Here is a 21,709-nt window from a genome sequence, read left to right on the forward strand (position 1 = left end):
TTAGGCAACTTGGCTAATATTGCAGTTAGGATATGATTAGATATGATGAGGCATCAGGATGTGATGGAGTGACTTCACCATTAGATCGGTCACAATAATCGCACAATTGCAATTATTTGAGCTGACTGGGATCATTTTGTGTAATCACATTCATTCTCTATCATGAAGACTAGATGAAATTGAGCTGGATGAAACTAACAAATGCATTTCCATCACTATTTTCCCATTGTTTTACCACTGTGGGATTATTTAGCCCTGTCCGGTTCTTGTCTATAAAGCCTGAAAGGCAAACATAAGTGCAAGTTTTCTTCCTACTTTTATGTTTATTGACAATAAAGGGCTCTTCTTACTCATTGTTTATAATTCAACAGTGAACACGGCAAAAAATGAACAAAGAACAACAATTAAAGCATTAATCATAACTCATCACCTAAAAAAAGGGCATAGATTTGCATGCTTTGGGTTTATATCCACTATTTTCCTCCACAGACACACACAGTTATGTCACTGTGTTTTATACTTAGCCATGTCGCCACCCCCCCAAAAAAAATGAAGGGATGCAAGGACCTTTTTTCATCACCCAGAATTTAAGTGATTGATGTTATTATAATATGAAAAGCTGGTGCATAATGTCACCACCTTTTCCACTGTGGAAAATGTCCTCTCATGCCAGGTAACTATGTTAGCTTGTGTAATCTAGTAAAATGACCCTGGTGTCTGTCATGTGTAGGTGAACAGCAGTCATTCTGTCAGCAGGAGGAAGCAGCAGAGTGGATGATGTGACTCAAATGATAAATTATAAAATGTCACCATTAATGAATTTTACTTTATCATAGAAACACAACAGTAGCAGAGCCTGTTGATGAGGAAACAGGTGCATATTCAGGTTTCTAGGTGAGGTTAACCTGGGATATATTAATATATAAGTAAGTAAGTAAGTGTTTCATGTTGTCCATTTTGGAAAAAAAATAACCTTCAATGTTTGGCTGTCAAAAATGGAATTAATTTGATTAATCGAGGTTTTCCATTGTGAAAATCATGGAAAATGCCTAAATTGCAAAATCAAGATTATGTTGAGAAAGAAAGCTCTACAGAAGAATAAACTGGAAAAACAGCCTCTTTGCTTTTAGCAATATATTAACTGTGATGTGTTTCTCCAAACATGTGGTATATAATTTTTATAGTGTGTTTCTGGGTAGAAGGACTGCAGACACAACTTACCTCAAAAATAATCAAGTAAAATTGTGAATTGTAAACAACATTTAAAAAAAAAAAAAAAAAAAAAAATTGGCCATATTGCCCAGCTTTAAATGACCATTTTTATTTGAACGAGCTGGTGTCAGAACTCATTATTTAGAATTGCCTTCAACCATGTTTACATTCTGTCTCATTGTGTTGGTGTGAGTGGTACTACCGCGCTTGGTCCTGACTGACACATTCACAGTAAACTTAGACCACATACTTAACCTGCAATTTACACATTTATGAAATGCATTTTAGTCTAAAATATTTTGAGCTCATCTTCATTTCGCTGCTGCTGAACATATCCAGATGATCATGTTCTGTTGAAGCAGAGGGATGGTCAGACAGCCTGACGCGGGGTGTTGTCGTCCACAGAGGAAGAGCCCTGGAATGGAGGGAAGCACAGGGGTCGAAAGGGCTCTGGCAGACAATGGACAGCCAGCCAGCATAGGGAGGCCCGAGTTAAAAAACTAAACTACTTCCTGTCTGTCACTGGTGGCTGAACAAACTCCCTGTCACTTTCCTCTCTTCCTCCTGGTGCGCCTCATCCAAAACAAAAAGTGATTTTTTTTTTTGTTTGTTTGTTTGTTTTTTTGTACATGATTACACTAATGTCTTTGTCATTGTTTGAGGTGATTTACTACCAGTTGACGCAACATGATTTCCTTCCTCTGGATCCTACTCTCAGGAAATACACAGGAAAAAGCATCTGACGTCTAAAGAGAGAAAAATTTCCATGCGCAATGTTTTACTTCTCTTTTAAGACTTACCCCTGGTAGCAGCAATGTAGTGGCACGGTTTGTGGGTTTCAAGGGAATCGCTCAGCCTACACATCTGCGTACACTCATGGAGAGTTCATGCTTAAGGCAGTATTTGGGGTTAACTTCAGGTGTAGAGATCAAGATCAAATAGTGAGAGGAGACGGGGGCTTCCTTTGGCTTGGGCAGTGGGGAGCCACGGGGGGGATGCTGTTTATTTTTAGCTCCTTTACTACTACTACTACTCCTGCTACTACCACTGGTCTCTTGTATTCATCTACTGTCTGTTGGATACTGTGTTATTATTTGAACAGTTTATATTTGAGCAGTCCTGACTCTTTTCCAATCTCATGATACAACCTTTTGTTCTCAGGTGGGCAAATTCTATCTACTATTTTTATCAGTATTTGGATATTCCATTCAATTCCTGTCTTCCTTACTGGTCATGTTGTGCTAAAGCTGGCAGGTTTAGGTGATACTGTGATCTAGTATTAAGGCAAAGTGGACTATAATTAAAGATTCCCACTTTCAGTCCTAATGTCCGTCACAACAGGCACCATATGAGTCCTGTCTGCTGTGATGAACCTCAGACTGCTTAGTCACCATAATGTGCTTTTCACTGGACAAGGAGCAGTTTCTTTGACATATGTTCAAATAAAAAAGGAAATTATGTGTTAAAATTCGACTGAAATAAAATGTGTAATCTGTCACTGTTAAAAATTTCAGGGTAGTTGTTGGTGTGTTTTAAGGTTCAAGGATTATGTTCAAGGTTCAGCTTCATTAAGCTCAAAAACCTGGCACAAAGTCCAGGCAGTTTTTCCCTGAATCAGTTACTCATCAGTGCAGCCGTGTCCACCATTATATCATTGGTGTGAAAGCGCCATAAGATAAGAGCCTCTGTTAAACTGTGAACCAAAGCACAAACTCACTCTGAACCTCTGACAACAAATGAGTTCACCCAGAACACAATTACAGATGGTCCCTCAGAAGACCTCAGTAAAACCGCCCTGTCCTCCATCGGCAAATCTCAACTTTGCTTTATTACTTTGGCTTAGATTGATCATCTAGTCAAATCCAGTGATCCTCCGCTCTGTGCGTTTATAATGCAAAGTGTTCGTGTGACTGCAGCAGGAAGCAGCAAACAAACTCCCTGACAGAACAGTGATAAGAGCTGTTACCTGACCAGAGAGATAAAAAATAAGCTCTCCCTTGTCTCAGCTGGAGCTAAAGGATTTTTTTTTTTTTTTTTTGTAGAGTTGACCTCTAACCTTTGTTTGGAGCTAACTAGGCCATTTCCAACCGTGCACAAGATACATCCTGGGGCTTGCACCTGCACGAACATTTTTTTTTTTTCCATCCAACATGTTCTTGTGATGTTGAAGCCGTGTGGTACTAGATTTTGTTAGTGCATTTTTGTACATGACAAAAAAGCGGTAAATTTAGGGCTGGTATATGAAAAAAAAACAAAAACCTTGTGCTACTTTAAATGTGTGCCAACCCCACTATATCTGTGTCTTCTTTTTGCAGTTATATCTCTTTGTGATGTTGAGACTGCACGGAGGCATGACTAGACCAAACCTCCACGTACAGACATCAGCTCTTAACACCCTGTCTGGAGTCTGTAGTTATGTACAGTGGTGGGGCTAATAACAGGGTCTACCTGGAAGCACTCTGACTTTGGACTCTCAGCGCTACCATGAAATTTGTCTCCTCTGCCTGAGTCACGGACACCTTTCAGTAACAGTTTATCTGTGGTAAAACACATTCAGTACGGCGTTGTGACACATTAGTCATGTTCCTAGCTCAGAAACAAACACACGCCATCCTCCCAGAGCTATCCAGTGGACTACACCCAGCCTTTCTGTATAATTTTACCCAGCTGACTTTTGATTATGCAAGCAATGGCCTTGCAAACGTAATCACAAATGGAGTCGGTGCTTCGGTCTGTGTCAGGCATAGGCGTCTGCCTTCGCTTTAGTCTCGTCTGCCTGCCTCCTCTAGAGCTCCTCTCTGCTCTCCTAATTAGTAAGAAGAAGGTGTGATTTCACCACTGCGTCCTCTGTGAGCTTTGCAAGTTTCATACAACTGTTAGCATGCCAGACTGCCAAGTGGAAATTCTTGACCAGTTAAGATGATGACCACACCGGCCTGCCAGAACTCTTTGTCAGGGTTCTGAAGAGAATGGTATTCCCCTGCTGTTACTCTGGAATGTGTTCCAACTGTGTTACGAAACACAAGATAATATGTGATCACATCTCTCTTCACTTGTTTCATGTTCGGGTCAAGAAAAAAATGCATAAAAGGAATAAAAAACATCCACTTGTCATATTTTAGGATGTGATTTGCATTTGTGTGTGGTACCTAACTGGGACATAAGATTGAGATTGGTAAAAAGTTAATTTGTTGTTGAACAGTTATTGATTAGATGCATTATTTTCCTAAAATGTATTAAACTTGTAGCATTTTCAAGGTTTGAAAGGTTAAGGTTCTGTCATTGTAGCTTGTTTTGTTGTTTGACTAAGAACCAGTAATTTTTTCTCATTTTGTACCTATACTGTTGAAATTTTTAGAACACAGCTCAGAGAAATGTAAAACAAATCTTACTGTTGTAATTATATGTATAATTTCTCTAGAGTAGTAGAGAAATCTCAGCATCGTTTTGTTTTTTTTTTGCTCAAGTGTTATGTAGAAACAGTTACTATCCTGCGCCTCAGCCTTGTGATGGTCGGGAAAACCCTGGGTTTTCTGACACAGATGCTCTACTTGTTTCTTTAAACGATAAAAAACACATCACAGAGCCTTGTTCGGTACTCTTGGTGACATGTTGAACACTAGTTTATATCAGAAGAGCTCCAAGGGGTTAAGACATGGTGCAAGCGAGTACAGGTCTCACACTTTGACAGGAGCTTGACTAGATATGTGACAAATGATCCCCCTTTGACCACAGTGACTCATGTGAGTGAGTCTGTTTATGCTTCAAACAGAAAGTAAAGAGTACTTCTATGCTGAGCCACAGCTGATCAGATCTTGATAAATCTGCTCTTAATCATCCTCACATTACACAGATGTCACAGACTGTCCGAATGGTGGGGAGTGATGTGGGAGTGGAGTTTTGAACGGGGGAAACAAAGGCCAGGAATGACGGCTATGGAGAGTGATGGCAGAGAGGGGATGTTTGGTATCCCGCTGCAGTGCATGTAACCACAGGTGTAAGGGCAGCTGAGTTTATTAGTGCAATGTGATTAGTGGCAATGAGATGTTCAGCCCGCCAAGGCCCAGCTAATGGTGAGCAGGGCACCGTTTTATTCCCCTCATTCACAGACCTCAGATAAACCCCTTTACAGCTTGGCATTTATAGACCTGTGCCAAAGCAAGTTTTCGTCTCATGGTGAATTTCTCTTTCAACCACATGAGCATTGCTTTTTGTTTCCTCAGCACCCAGACTTAATCCCAAAGAATGTATTTTGGCTTGGAGTGTGTGTGTGTGTGTGTGTGTGTGTGGGGGGGGGGGGGGGGGGGGGATGTATTTGGTTTGAGGGGTTAGGGAACTGTAATATTTAGCTCTACCCTCCCTGTATTCCAGTGCAAGCCCTAATGCTGCTTATCGCTGCGTCAGATTTTTCTAGGATTTTTTTTTCCACCTTAAATGTTAGGATGTTTTCTTTTTTCAGTTGTGCATCTGCTTTCTGTTGCAACTTGTTTCACCTTATGTGACTTTCAGGCTTTCTTCAAAGAACCCAAAGCTCTGAGTGGCTGTTGGTTTAGTGTGTCGTCTGCCTTGTAATAAACTCTGTGACTTTAACTTAGTTTTACTGCAGAGGATAATGTTGTCTTTATAAGCTCTTACACCTGTCTGTGATTATTTTGTACAGGAATTGGAAAGGTGAAGAGCAGAAAGGGGGGAATGAGAGACACAGCGTCCAATGCCGACACAGACATGTACGCCGATAACGGCGAGCGGCTGTACGACCTCAACCTGCCAGCGCTGGTCAAGTTCAGCTACACAGCAGAGCGTGAGGATGAGCTGTCTCTGGTGAAAGGAACGCGGGTGGTTGTCATGGAGAAGTGCAGCGACGGCTGGTGGCGCGGCAGCTACAACGGACGGTCTGGCTGGTTTCCGTCCAACTACGTGACCGAGGACGTGGATGGGACGGCGGGGGGAGGGGGCATGGGCGGGCTGGGTGACCCAGCAGGATCTCTAACGGAGAAGCTGGCAGCTGTGGTAAACAGTACCACGAACGGGAACAGAGTGCTGCACACAGTTCAGGCGCTCTACCCTTTCAGCTCGGGTAACGACGAGGAGCTGAAGTTTGAGAAGGGGGAGGTGATGGAGGTCGTGGAGAAGCCAGAGAATGACCCGGAGTGGTGGAAGTGCCGCAAAGCGGATGGACAGCTAGGCTTGGTGCCTAAGAACTACGTCACTGTGCTGGACTCCACCTCTCATAAACCCACAGCAGGGCCCGCCGGGCCACCCACGCCTGACTGTGACTACATCTCACCTTCTGGCACCGGGCGCTTCGCAGGGAAGGAGTGGTACTACGGAAAGGTGACACGCCACCAGGCGGAGGTGGCTCTGAACCAGAGGGGCACAGAGGGAGACTTCCTCATCCGAGACAGCGAGTCATCGGTATGTAGTCTGCACATGCTCACTGGTCTGGAGGTCTGTTGGTGTCTGTGGTGGGTCAGTAGTAGAAGTTTGAAACTGAGGTGGAAGGAGCTGAACACAAATGCATTAGTACTGGACATTAGTGCTTCAACAACGAATCGATCTTAAGAGTTGGCAGCGAATTCAGCAGTTGATTTGTTGGGTCTTGAGCATGTTAGTACTGAAGCATGCCCCACTGCGAACATAATGTAAACCTAGCTTAAGATAGCCTACATGTCATGATTACTTTAGCTCGTTAGATAGTCAGACACTATCATCGTAAATATAACATTTTCATCCATCTCCATTTATCAGGCCACCAGACTGTTACCCATCATTGACTGGAACTAATACATACAACTCTAGTTTGATAACCCATAACCGGAGCTGGTTGAAGACCATATCTTGCTGGTCTCTAGCCATAACAAGCCTAGATAGCGGGCGAGTGCTGTCTAACTGTACCCGAAGCCATTGTGGGCATGTAATCATTAGTGACTTGTCTGCAGCCTATATTGTTTTGGTTAAATACTGGCCTTTGAGAATTGAGTCATTTGTGTTTATCCAATGAATTAATTAGTTATTAAAATAATTTACAGATTAATTGATTGTTAAAATTATTGTTAGTTGCAGCCCTACTGGATGTAAATGTAGTTTTCAGGCTTATAATTCTTCTACTTTTAATCCCTACATTTTAACTTTCCAAATGTGGAAACTGAATTATTGACAATTGCTATATACAAGAACAGCTTTGTCTAACAGGAGAAACAAGATGAAAACAATTTCATAGATGGAATGACATGAAAGTGATATAAAAGATGAAACAGCTGATGTAATAGATGTAAAAGAAATTTCATGAGGAAAAAAAGCTACATAAAAATGAGGACATCTAACTACATAAAACACAACACACCTGTTGTCTCACGTTTTGTGGTTTGGTATTTATTTTCTTGAATTTCAGTGACTTTTGTGCATTAAAATAAACAAAATGAGTTCTTAAACCAAGATGAAAATGCTAAATAATAGTAAGATAAATGGGACTAATACTTAATTTTATACTTTGACTATATTTCAAATCGTGCATTTATTCACATGTGCTTGAATAAAGAAATCAAATCTGTTCTACACGTTCTAGAATATCAGTACTTTTATTTGAGTGAAGAAAGTTTGAACTTTTGTCATCTCTATTGAGACGCCGTTGGAGTACAACAGTAACAGTCTGTTTCCTTGTTCTCTTACAGCCCAATGACTTCTCCATCTCCCTGAAGGCGCAGAGCAAGAACAAGCATTTCAAAGTGCAGCTGAAGGAAAACCTTTACTGCATCGGACAGCGCAAGTTCAACTCTATGGAAGAGCTTGTCGAACACTACAAAAAGGCCCCGATCTTCACCAGTGAGCAGGGAGACAAACTGTACCTGATCAAGGCCCTGGCTGCCTCCTGATCCTGCTCTGATCTACACACACGCACACACACACACACAAGCATGCTCATACATAATTCTAAACCGCATCCATTTATATATATGTAAACACACATCCACCGACAATTCACACAGATACTCACAGCAGAACACACACTAACATTTAAACTCCAAGCCTGAGGACTTAACACATCATCAGGACTTAAATGCCGAGTTGTGAGCATTCCAAGAGGAGGTTTGGAGAAAGCATGGGAGAGACAGATGCACGGACGGGGAGACAAAAGGACTATGGACTCCTGAGAGTTGACTACAGACCTCTTGGTCGCCTATTTAAAATTATCCAGATGTGTTAGGTCATAGGCAACGCCATGTATTTCCTCCTGTATCGATTAGATTTACATTTAGATTTCTTTCTTTTTTTTTTTTTTTTTTCTGTTGTTGATAATATATAATCTTTTTAACAGTTTCTTTTTAAAAATGTGATGATTTTTAACTGTATCCAATACACGGCAACCACCTTTTATAAGGCATTTAGAGCTCTTTACAGGTCTAAATTTCAACACTTTATGTTTGTCTTAACTCTTCGTAGCCGTGGACTCGCTAATCCACAACCTCTGCTAACTGCTAATCCTGAATAAAAATTAAGTGACCAAAATATATTTATTGATACAATTCTGTTAGGATTCTGGTCGTAGAGATTGGAACGTCACACTGTGCATCTGTTTATTTGAGGATTTGGAGGATTCCTCATACTTGTGTGTAGTCAAACTAGCCATTCTCTCTTTTTGTACAACAGAACTGCTTGTCTCACATATTGCTGTATCCGTATTATGTGAATGTCGCAAAGCAGAGGCACGGCAGACAGCGGAGCTCAACACTCATCCCTCGACTTTGCAAGTATGCATGCAGACAAAAAAAAAAAAAAAAAAATCCGCTCACACTTTTGAAGAACAGAGATGGGGGTCACGTGAAGAGTCAAAACATATTTCCCTCCTGATATTCTGGAGATTTCCTCAGTTAGGACACTCCCACCCCCACCACCACCACCACGTCCTCCTCCTCTCTGCTGGAGTGTGACTGACAGCTGATGTGACCTCCCACTGTTGCCAAAGGGGACTTTTCTGTGGAGATAAGAAAGGAGGGGGTGGTGTTTTTATGTGTGTGTTAAGGGGAGGGGGTCGACTTCCAAACAGCCGGCGTTTCTGCAGAGCTGTGATGGGAAATGGACGGCTGTTCGAGAAGATGATGTCACTGCTTCTGAATCAGAAATCACTGAAGGGAACGGAGGAGGAAAGGGTCACCCAGTGGTCGTGTTTGTGTGGTTGCTTAGCATATACGTCAACTGAGAAGGCGAAAAGGACTTCCACAGAACAATTCCCCATGTGTGTTTTTTTTTTTTTTTTTTTTGTTTCAGGCTGCTTATGTCCAGCTGATGTCAAGTTAGAAAACAGTGTTATCTTTAAATTTTTTGAGTGCAACACATGGGTTATATTTACAGTAAAGTTCTATGGTGAATGGCTTTTTGTCGAGCGGGGGGGGTGGGGGGGTGGACCAAGTAGGACCTGAATGGGAAGGACCAGCAGTGATGATGAAGACGACGAGGATGATGATGATGATCGCGATGCCGGCGATGATGAGTTCTCCAGCTGTGGCGACTTGGACCCGCACTGAGAAAAGAAAGTAGAAGCCAGAAGGAGAAAAGAGAGAGAGGGAGGATGGGGGATTTCACAGATGAGGAATGGAAAAATGACCCTAAAAAACAAAAGCAGTGAATTAGGATCTAGGGAGGAGACTTGGATGATCTTTTTTTTTTTTTTTTTTTTTGCTGGATACAGTATCTGGAATACCACTCCCAGCCATAACGGGTGGGGAAGTGAATGGAGGCCAACGGCTGATGTATCACAGCAGAGACTTTAAAGCATGGATGTCTAACTCATTTTAGTTCAGGGGCCACATACAGCACATCAAACCAGCCGGACCAGGAAAATAATAGTATAATTGTTCATTTCGTGTGAAAGGATAGTTTCACACAAAGAAACAATCCAATTTCTCAAGAAAAATAAGCATCTGGATTATTTAAGATATATTCTGTGTCATTTTTGCACTTTGCAGATTCATCCCGTGGGCTGTTTTTTGGCCCGCGGACTATATGTTTGCCACCCCTGCTTTAAAGTCTAAAGAAAGTACAAAGTCTGTCGTGCCACAAAGAACACAAAGGACGGGTGTGAACCTTTTCTCTCCACAGGACTCGACACATCTAAACATACATGTACTCAGAGCTGTAAAAGATTAATTACAAACAGGGCAACAATTACCTTTCAGTTTGATTTATGGAGGGTTAAAACAGTTCGGTTTACACCTTCAGTATGACTCACAACCTTAAGTTAACTGTGATTACACCCCCTTATGTCATCTGATTAGAAACAGTAGGAATCACCGTTTCAAGATGAAGTTGAGATTGTAATCAGATTGAAACGTAAGAGTTCTTTCTGGTTTAACGCGTAAATCACAGTATTGTTTCGTGAATATGGTGTAAGTGAATACTGTTTTAGCCCAATCTCACCTGTATCATTATTCGGATCTGTGATGGAGATCTGTATTTGGTGTCAGTCATCAGAGTTGGGTTACAGGAAGTCTTTTACAACACCCCATGCCTGACTATTGTATCAGTGCCATGTTGCTGACACTAGATGTAAGATAGTGTTTGCCTCAAGTAAGAACATCTACAAGACCTGTTTTGTTTAGTTTTTTGTGAAATTTCCTCCCTGATACACAGCTATACTGCATCTGCAATATGACGCAACATTAAAGAAGTGCGAACCGCCAACGTAATGTGCCCCAGTTGGAGGGATTTAGGAGATTTTAATGTGCCTTCACAGCTTTCTGTCGACCAAAGGTTTAGCGTCCCTTTTTATCATCCTCGTTCTTCCCACTTCTCTTGTCATTTGGTTAAAGCTTTGCATGTGCGTCAGTTTGAGCGTGATTTAGTGAGCGATGTATTTGGGGGTGACGTACTTCTCAAAACATCCTCACAGGGAAGGGTATTTCCTCATGAAGCGCTCATCGTGTCGATGTAGATGTCTCTTATTTTTTATTCCTGTCACGCATAAAATGCCCATTCGTTGATATTGTGCGTAGTATCAAGTGACCTTACCATGGCTGATTTCATCCAATATGACTTCTTAAGTGGTCAGTGAATGCCTACATGTACAGTATAAAATATGTGCTGATGTTCATTCAGAAACCTACTCCCAGGTGTGATGTAATCATGACCTGAATCTTATGTATGAGCACCTCAAGTAACGGTATCACATATTGTTGGTTGTGAAGAAACTGTCATGGTTTCCAAGGAAAGAGTTTTTTATGTCTGTATGTATTTCATATAAGACTAGTGTAAGACATTCACTTTTGCAGTTTAGCCACTTAAATATTTAAAAAAGAAAAAAAAAAGTTCCTCAATACATGTTTTACTTGATATACAAACACAAATTTGCAGTATCTTCCTGCATAGATATTGTTATAAACTGGGATCCTATCATTTTCCATCAATGCAGGCCGCATGAGCAGAGCCTTGTAGCTGTACAGAAATGTTTTATCTGCTTAAAAAAAGACATGAGGTCAGTTGTGATGAATGTTATCCAGAGATTTTTTGTTTTTTGTTTTGTTTTAGAAATCAAACTTTTTTTCTTTTTTGCTCATTTAAGAACTACAAGGCAGTAGCCGACTGCTTAAAAAAAAAAAAAGCCTGAGAAAATCTTGAAGCTGAGATTTAATTTCTTGATAATATTCAGACCAAGTGACCCGTGTTGACTTTGGTGCTTTTTGTGCTGCTTACATTTCTATGGTGTTCTTTGTCTCACAAAGCTTTGTTCTTGTTACGAGAGAGAGTGTGGAGCAAACAGATTCATGCTGTGGAATGATTCAAGGCAGTGCTGTGAAATTTAATGTCATGCTCTTAATACTGTTTTTAATGGAGGGGAGATCGTCTTCAGGTGTAATAATTTAGAAGAGTTTATTAGAGTGTTCAAAAGACGTAATAATAAACAAGAGAAAATGCTGCTGTGTGTGGTTTTTATGAGGAGGAAATGGAAAGGATACTCTCAAAATAGATTAAGTTTTATTTGCGTTTTCATTTCCTGTTTGAGTAAAAAAAAAAAAATCAAAATGTTATGTTTAACCTATTTACAATTGCCTTTTAGAGTTTACTTGTAAAAATCAGGCTGCCTCTCCATCTGTACTTAATCGTTGCTGTAATGTGTTTCTAATTTAGCTCAAATTGGGAGAGTAATCCTTTATGATGGGACATGATTTATATTTGAGCCAACTGTGCTAGTTTGTGATGTTTTTGCACCACCTGGTGGTTATTTGACTCATTACAACACATGCAGTCCACATCCATTTGTAGATCAAAATACAGCACATTTTAATCATTTTATTTTAATTCATTCTTGAAAAAAATGACTGCAATTGGACTACTGTCAAAATATAGCATGGCTCTATTCATTCACAACAGTGCATATACAAAATGCTCAGCAAAAAAAAAAAAAGACATGGAGAAATTTTTTGTTAAAGCATGCCCATTAATCACATCAATCAACCTCAGTGTTGAAGTAGCACATAAGGATCACATGGTGCATGTGAGACAAAGTGGGTTTGTATTGTTGTTACGTAAGTTCACTGCGATCTGAGCCAAATCTCACCATGGTCATACAGTAGCTGACCTCGGTTTGTTCCGGCGTCGGCCACAACAGAACAGCAGGAGCCGTCTCTTGAGCTTAACCAGCTTTGGTCTTTGTGCCAGTAGGGGCCCAGAAAATTCCCATAAGGCAAATATTAAACAAAAAAACCAATCACATAAGGTCTCACAAAGATAAAATAAGGGGAAAAATATAATCTTTTTTTTTTTTTTTTAGAATACACCACAACAAGCAATAATGATGCAAGGTTTATAGCTACGTGTGTGTCATAGCCCTGCTGCTGATATTCAACACAAAGTAGTTACTACTTATCACGGAATATGTCTGTATAGATAAAAAGTTATCACATACAAAAAGCAAAGTGCAATAATTTACTTACAGTTTAAAAAAACCATTATGTTTTTTTAAGGCTTGATCAGTGAATGATTTCAAGTGCTGAGGAATATGTAGCAGAGACCCCCCCTGGAGGGTCGAGTCTGTAGATCGGTGTAGCACTAGTTGAAAATACGCTGCTGTCTGTGATCTGAGCAGCGTCACATGGAAACGGCTCCTCCTAGAAATAGAGAAAGTCAGATATGGCGCCGGGCAGATGGGTCATCAGCTGGACCCTGATCCACCAGTGGGGCTCCATGGGGTTGTACCGCGTGTAAGGCCGCTTCGACATGATGGCGTCGGTGATGTCATCCAAAACTGGGGTCACTTCCTTCTGTCCGCTGTTGCAATAGGAGCGCATCAGAGCCATGAGGTGCTCGAAGTGGGCTTTCCCATAATCCTCCTTGACGTCTGAGGGGGCCTCGTTCCACAGCTTGTTGGCCGTGGAGGCGACAATGTCTCGGGTCAGGATGCCGGTGGCCACGATGAAGTTCCCCGGTTCGACTACAGACACTTTCACTCCCCAGGTTTTCATCTCGTAGCGGAGGCAATCGGAAAACGCTTCCACGCCGTATTTGGATACGCAGTACGGAGATCGCATGACGTTTCCCATCCGCCCGTACATGCTGGCCAGGTTCACAACACGACCTGTGCAGATTTAAACTCAGCTGAAGACATTTATCCAACAACACGTGATTCCCTTCAAAACTAAAGTTGATCATACAGTCGCGGAAAAAATTATTAGACCATCAAAAGTCATCAAAAACAAAGGTTATGCAATCAAGTACTAACTCCTGTGTGTATCATGTGACTAAAACAGACAAAAGAAAACATGGAATGCCTAAAAGCACTGGTTTTAGCAGTGCAATACCATAGCTACTGATGTAAGAACTTAAGTGATTTTGGTTATTATCAAGAAAACATGGAAAATGGATAGATATCAGCTCTGAAATTAAACTACTATGAGCTATTTTTGTTGTTATCATTATATTTGTCCAAACAAATTGTACCTTTAGTTGTACCAGGCATTAAAACGAACAAGAAATTGAAGAAAACAAGGGTGGTCTAATAACACTGGTCAACAACAAATTTATTGTTTAAGTTTTTTGAGCTGATTTAGGATAATTTTGGTGTGCTGAATCCAAAAATCACATTAATTTTGCTCAGTCAGGTCAACTTTCTGAACTATGCTACATATTGGCTTTTTAACATTTTTGCTTATATTTATGGGCATTTTCACATCATATGATACAAAATTCTTTCATATTTCTTGCAATAAACGAGTTCTGAAGATTTTACTTTTGCCAATTTATGATTAATGTTTTTTTTAATATTACAGGTGAATGAAATGGCTTCAACTAGAAGATCTTGCAAAAATAAGCCTGACGTATTCTGCTACATCTGCGGTGAATACACCATTGTACCTAACAGGAATCAAGTCACAAGTTTCATAAAGTGCGCTTACCAATCTTGTTTTGGTATTAATTATTATATTTTATGTGAAGATCAAATTTTTCAAAATCAAATTAGCAAAAAAACCTGACCTGATTGAGAAAAACAGATGACATTTTTGGATTTAGCGGTGCAAAATGGTCCTAATTCAGTTGAAAAAACCTTGACAACTTGCAAAAAACATTTTTTTTGTAACCCAGTGTAATTTTTTCTGCGACTGTAGACACTTTCATACTGCGGCATTTAACTTTATCTCTAACTGTTTGGGCTATGGTTCAGGGTTCAGCTGTTTTAACATAAACATATTCTAACAGAGTCTCTGGATCTTCCGCAAATCATTTAACAAGATCACTGTTTTCTGATCAGTCACTCATTAACAACCTCCTGACAGATACACTCTTCTAATACAGAACAATAAGCCTTTTTCCAGACGCTGAATATCCTCAACAAACAAGGCAAATCGACAGCACCATCAATAAATACAGCTTATATTTTTGAATGAGAAACTATGGATTTGTGCTCAGGCATTGTTAGCATTCCTCACAAGAATCATGGGACAAAACTATGAATGGTTTCTGAACCCTCTAACCTTTACTTCCTGTTCGGAATGCTGACAATGTTTCTAATCCGTATTGAACAAAACTGGGGAAAAAGACAAGTTAAAGCCAATGTGTTGAAGCTAATTTTTTGTAGTTGATGTTAATGTTTTGCACATTCTTTAAACCTACAGTCGGCAGAAAACACCCTCCTCCTACAGCCAAAAGAATTAACTATGTACACTGTTGTGCATAGAGTTGGAATCATTTTCTTTCCAGACACATTCTTCTTTTTAATTCCTATTTGTACACATCAGTAATGATTAAATACTGAGTCCCAGTCACACTTAATCTATCAAGAATAAATCACATTGTCACCAACAGTGTATAAAGATAGAGGTGACAGTTTCATGCTGCTATGAAAAAGTAAAGCTAAAATATCCTGACTGTGAGCAGCCATGTTTATTCTGTGATGAGACACAGTCTGAGCGGTGCAGTTTTATCTAATGGATCATTACAGTCGTCCATCGCCTGTTTATGTTCCTGCTTTCTAAAAAAGTGACCATGACTGACCAAAATCTTCAACTGCAGGTTAGATTTACCAAAGCCTGACAAGCCATGAAGTCTTGTTTCCTTACAAATTACTTGTAAATAGGCCACAGTTGTAAATAAAAATGTTTTCCTAACCAATAACGACCCAAACATCCACCGTCGACCAAAAGGATCTATTAATGTAAACTGTTAAATACCTGCTGATCCACTAATCCTATCAATACATGTAAATAATTGGTGTAAAATGCAGTTTGTTGTTCTTTCATGGTCATCAGATATGACCCATTTGGACGTTCAGAGGCTCCGTAGTTACCATGGAAACACCATCATCTTCTACAACATTGTCAATGTTGGTTTGATCAAAGACAGTGGATGGAAATGCTTGGTTTATGTTCAGTTACTGATATATTTTGCTGAAAAAGTCACTTTTTCCTCAGTTTTCTCAGTTCTTTCTCAGTTTTTGATATAAAAACCCTCAACTTTGATATGAGCTTTTATGAACATCTACATGATCAGTAAATTAAATACAGGGAAATACCTGATTGTACTGATAAAATGCAAAATACAAAGGGTAATATGATAAATAAATGGTAACACTGGTCTACAAGGAAAATGCTTCCAGAATAAAAGTAATGACATTTTACCACATGAGAGTCACTGATAAGGAAAAATCAAGTAAAAAATGCTGGTTGGCTGAACTTTCCAAGATACAGGCTTGGGTCAAAATGTGAAATTCAAGAATTAACGAGAGAATGGGTTTGACTCAAAAGGAATATTTGTCTCAGAGCTACAAGATCTACTTCAAAACACTGTCTGCACATTAGAATACATTCACTTTACAGGTTCTATTTAGTGGAAGATTTATAAAACTATTATATAAATGTACATAAACCAATATATATGTGTAATAACACTTAATCATATACCTTGAAAACATCAGCAAACCAGCACTTTTGTCATTTATTTTCCAATTAATTTTATTAAAATACATAACATTTAGCACAATTAATCTCTGAAGCAAATCATTTCTAAAAAATTGTAGACCAGTGTAATAAATCACTTAAGAAAGGATAGATATAGAGAAAATATCATTTGGGAACTGACATAAAAGTAGCACTGGGTCTGTATGGGTTAAACTGTCCTGCCTGGTTAAATAAAAATTAAATTTACAACGAGATGAAAGGTTAATTAAAGGATTTTTGCTCGTTGACGCCAAAAATACTGGCGACCGAAGCTTTAGGAGGATATTTTATAACGTGTAACAGTATAATTTTAAGTGGCTGACCTTTAGCCCTGCGGATCAAGGGCAGAACAGCTTTGGTGACCCTGATGGTTCCCCACAGGTTGACCTCTGACACCTGCTTGTAGGTGTCCATGGACGTGAACTCTACTTCTCCGAACGTTGACACTCCAGCGTTGTTCACCACAGCCCACAGACCTGGGTCACGCACAATGACACATACGACACGCCACAGAACCTTCATGAACAAACACCTTTAATGTGAGGCAGTGATGGTGGAGGCTGAGTTCCCTACCTCTTTCCGAGTCCTCCAGGTTGTCTTTGATATATTCCACCGCTTCCTTCACCTGCTCTTCGCTGCACACGTCCAGCTGAACCACCTTCATTCGATCTGAGTGGAACTCTTCCAGCTCCTTCGCACCTTCTCCTCCTTTATCCTGCCCAGATGAAAAGGCTTCTCAGTCACACAAGACATAGTTACATGACATCGATCAGGGGCGTCAAACTCATTTTCTTTCAGGGGCCACATTTAGTTTAATTTGATCTGAAGTGGGTCAAACCATTAAAATAGCAGCATAATAGCCAAGAAATAATGACAACTCAACATTTTTCTCTTGGTTTTAGTGCAAAAAAAAAACAAAACAAAAAACATTCAATTGTGAAAATACTATCCTTTCACAAAAAAGATGTGAACCTGAAAAAAATGAAATTTCTTAAGGAAAAGTAAGTGCAATTTTTACAATATTATGCCTAAACTTATCATTTATACATGTGGAAGGTGCAAAACATTTGGAAACAGGCAGAATATGGGTAAAATTACACTAATTTTCTTTAGACATTTCAGGTTGTACATATTTATTCAGGTTATTCCCATGTTATTGCTAAATGATAGTTTGTAAAAGTAAATATTTTCATAATGTAATATTACCAAGAAGAAAATTTGGAGTTGTCATTATTTGTAAGTTATTATTTTTCTTGAGATCATATTGGTCTGTGTGTGGCCCTTGCACTAAAAAGAATTCTACACCCTTGATTGTTTATATCTTCAGTGTAATTTTTGTACTTTCCAAATCATCCCGTGGACCGGATTGGACCTTTTGCTAGGCCAGTTTTGGCCCATGAGCCGCCTGTTTGACACCTCTGAGATAGATACTAATTTATATATTACTTTCAGAAATTTCCAACCTTTTTTCTTCAGAGATCCGATTGTAGAAAACAAAAGTGTCCGTGGACTACTCACAGATTTTTATTACACTGCTGCCCATACAGTTGGAATCATTTTGTTATCAGACACAATCGTCTCTTTAATCCTGTTTATACACATCAGTAATTGACCTTTGACCTGATGCAATGATTAAATACTGACTCCAATTTACACTTTATCTTTCAAGAATAAATCACACTGTCACAATCATTTCATTAGAAGAATGAACTTTATGGGCAACCGTGTATTGGTGACATTTTTTTTATGTAGCTGATCTCAAATCAGCTGGATCAGCTTATTTAATGTAAATATTCACACCATGTTGGAGGTCATGTGAGAAGTTGAGATGAAGCTTAACATCATTTATATTTCTAATTTTAATCCATATCCTATGCTACTGTAGCACTGTAAACTTAGCCACTATGGGACTAATAAAGCATTATCTTGTCACATATTTTACCAAATACTTGTAAAATCATGCATACTTGTGAAAATTTATAGTTAAAGTCTAACCCACTGAAGTTGCTTAATTTACAATGTTCACCAACAGCAGGATAACTTGTTTAACTGGTGAAAATAAGGGTTTTCTGTCATAACGGTATGGGATGTCTAGACAGAATCATACCCATGCTTACTAAGTGACTTTTTATCAAACAAAATCGATATGTTATGTTTCATTTAATCATTTCTCATTTAGTTTGCTCATATCAACAGAGGTCAGAGTCTATTCCACACATGGAACAAAGGCTTATTAAAAGCTCCTTCCAAAATGAAATCTGAGTTAATGTTTACCCCGCACCTTCAGAAAACATCCAGCGAAGACAGTGAAGCCGAGCTTGTGCAGATGTTTGGCAAGTGCATTTCCAAACCCACTGTCGCAACCTGTAACAAACACTGCTTTCCCCTTCACCTGCAGACAGTCACACAACACAGGAAATCTTACATGCAATGACACTGGATCATACAATATGAGAACAGACAATACACCAAGGAGGTCAAACTCATTTTACTACAGGGGCCACGTTCAGTCCAATCTGATCTCAAGTAGTCCAGACCAGTAAATTAATAATCTAATTTATAAATAATGTCAAGTTCTAGTTTTTCGCCTTGTTTTAATGCAAAAAAGCAAAATTACATTATGAAAATGTTAAGACTACATTTAAAAGAAATGATCCTTTAGCAAAAAATGTGAATAACCTGAACTTCCAGTTCAGAAATCTCTTTTTCGAGGTCTCCCTCAAAAAAGAGATTTCATCTCAAGGGACTTCCTGGTTAAATAAATAAATTAAAAAAACTTCCATGACCTTGAAATTTCTTAAGAAAAATAAGTGCAATTTTAATTTGGCCTCAGTTTATCATTTACACACATGCATTACAAGTTACAGATCAAAGTGGATCTACAATAGCACAAAAAAATCAAGAACAGGGATCTGGACCAGAAAAACACAGCACCCATGACTGTCAACATCCTCTGTATAATTTTTGCATTTTGATTCATCCTGTGGGCCACATTGAACCCTTTGGAGGGCATGCAATGACACTGGATCATACAATATGAGAACAGACAATACACCAAGGAGGTCAAACTCATTTTACTACAGGGGCCACGTTCAGTCCAATCTGACCTCAAGAAGTCCAGACCAGTAAATTAATAATCTAACTTATAAATAATGCCAAGTTCTAGTTTTTCTCCTTGTTCTAATGCAAAAAAACAAAATTACAATATGAAAATGTTCAAGCTACATTTAAAAGAAATGATCCTTTAGCAAAAAATGTGAATAACCTGAACTTCCAGTTCAGAAATCTCTTTTTCGAGGTCTCCCTCAAAAAAGAGATTTCATCTCAAGGGACTTCCTGGTTAAATAAATAAATAAAAAAAACTTCCATGACCTTGAAATTTCTTAAGAAAAATAAGTGCAGTTTTAATTTGGTCTTTACCATTTACACACGTGCATTACAAGTTACATAGATAGATAGATAGATAGATAGATAGATAGATAGATAGATAGATAGATAGATAGATAGATAGATAGATAGATAGGCAGGCTTTATTACAGACTCATGGTCCACATTAAAAAGCAAACAGACAAATACAAACACAATAAAAAAAAAAAAAACAGATCAAAGTGGATCTACAATAGCACAAAAAATTTTAAAACAGGGATCTGGAACTGAAAAATACAGCACCCTTGACTGTCAATATCCTCTGTATAATTTTTGCATTTTGTTTCATCCTGTGGGCCGGATTGAACCCTTTGGAGGGCCGCTTTTGGGCCGCGGGCTGCATGTTTCACTACCCTGCAAAATACTAAAATGTCACTTTTATTAAGAGGGAAAAGTATCTTGAAAATAAGGGAAGATCTGGCCAAGAAAGCAGCATTAACATTACAAATACAACCAAAAAGCAGTTTTCTTTGAGGAATACACAGATATAGACTAAAACTATGCAGTCATGTGGTATCATGCAGAAAGAGTTTAGATTTAAGTGATGTTTGACGGATGGTTTCGTTTTTGCTGAGTCCTTAACATACCTAAAACACATTCATAGGTTATTTAACACAGAAGTGGACCACTAATGCATCTGTGTCTAGTTTTCCTCTAAAATGCATTATTTCACCGTCACCATCAGGATCAATGTGACATATACTGTTAATGTTAGGACAGTTTGTTTTATCGACGTGTTGCAGAATTGTAAATTATTCATGTGTCTGAGTTAAGGAACAGTCCAGGCTGTAACATTACCTCCACCAATCCTCTGGGAATCCGAGGCGTCGCAACATACAATACAAAAAATAAATACATCACAACGATACACTCGGTGACACTGGTCTCCGGTAATCCCAAAAGCCTCATGGATGCATTGAGGAGAGCAGGCAGTCCGAAGCCCAGGAGCACAGTCAGAAACACTGAAAATGACACCAGCAGGACCACTCGCAGCGCGGGGGCCATCTTGACGGAATGGTGTGTTTACTTTCCAGGCGAAGCAGTCTACATCACCCACCACAGGGTCACGGCTGCAGCCACGGCACGCCCCCTGGAGTCACCAAAATCCACATGTGCCGCTTTCAGAATAACGGGGAAATGTCACGTTCTGCGTGGGTGACTAATACACAGTTCACGCACCGCTAGCTAATGCTTAGCTAACGGAACCACCAAAGTTACTAACATAAGACCGGGGTATTAGCACAGGTGTGAACGGTGGAGATTTCAAAGCTTTTATCTTAAATTATACACTGTTTCTTCATGGGGTTAATTTCGCTAAAATCGACTAATTTTCTTTTCTTTCTTAAACCATCCTCGGAGTGTGTGATAAACAGGAGACCAGCGAGTTCCCTGTGGCTGTCAGTGGGATGGAAACGAAACCGGAAGTACAAGGAGAGAATTATCCTGTTTCAGTTTTCATGGAATGGACTCTATGCATAGCCCCGCTACTTCCTGAACTTTAGGTGGGTCGTGAATGGCTCCTCAATCTATTTGTGTTTTTTATTCCACGCAACATATTTAACCCTTTCATGCATACTGGTCACTCCAGTGGACAGCTATTCTACAGCTGTTCTCTTGTATATTCATGGATTTTGTTGTTTTTTTGTTTG

At 39.4% G+C, this 21,709-nt stretch overlaps 2 protein-coding genes across 2 annotated transcripts in view; one reads left to right on the plus strand and one right to left on the minus strand.

Annotated features, from left to right (window-relative positions):
- Window positions 1-11,495, plus strand: part of nck1b (NCK adaptor protein 1b) — a 29,209-nt gene extending 17,714 nt beyond the window's left edge. The window contains 2 exon segments of the mRNA XM_030123349.1: window positions 5,873-6,627; window positions 7,884-11,495. Coding sequence (XP_029979209.1) covers window positions 5,873-6,627; window positions 7,884-8,084 — 956 coding nt within the window. The 3' untranslated portion in view covers window positions 8,085-11,495.
- A 980-nt stretch (window positions 11,496-12,475) lies between these two features.
- Window positions 12,476-21,397, minus strand: bdh1 (3-hydroxybutyrate dehydrogenase, type 1). Its single transcript, XM_030123350.1, has 5 exons — window positions 20,859-21,397; window positions 18,916-19,026; window positions 17,208-17,349; window positions 16,958-17,110; window positions 12,476-13,780 (listed from the first exon to the last, which is right to left on the minus strand). The coding sequence occupies exons 1-5, from the start codon at window positions 21,063-21,065 to the stop codon at window positions 13,314-13,316; spliced, it is 1,080 nt and encodes a 359-aa protein (XP_029979210.1). The 5' UTR covers window positions 21,066-21,397; the 3' UTR covers window positions 12,476-13,313.
- Window positions 21,398-21,709: the final 312 nt, after the last annotated feature.

The sequence above is a fragment of the Sphaeramia orbicularis genome, chromosome 20 (assembly GCF_902148855.1).
Source record: "Sphaeramia orbicularis chromosome 20, fSphaOr1.1, whole genome shotgun sequence".
NCBI classification, from domain to species: domain Eukaryota; kingdom Metazoa; phylum Chordata; class Actinopteri; order Kurtiformes; family Apogonidae; genus Sphaeramia; species Sphaeramia orbicularis.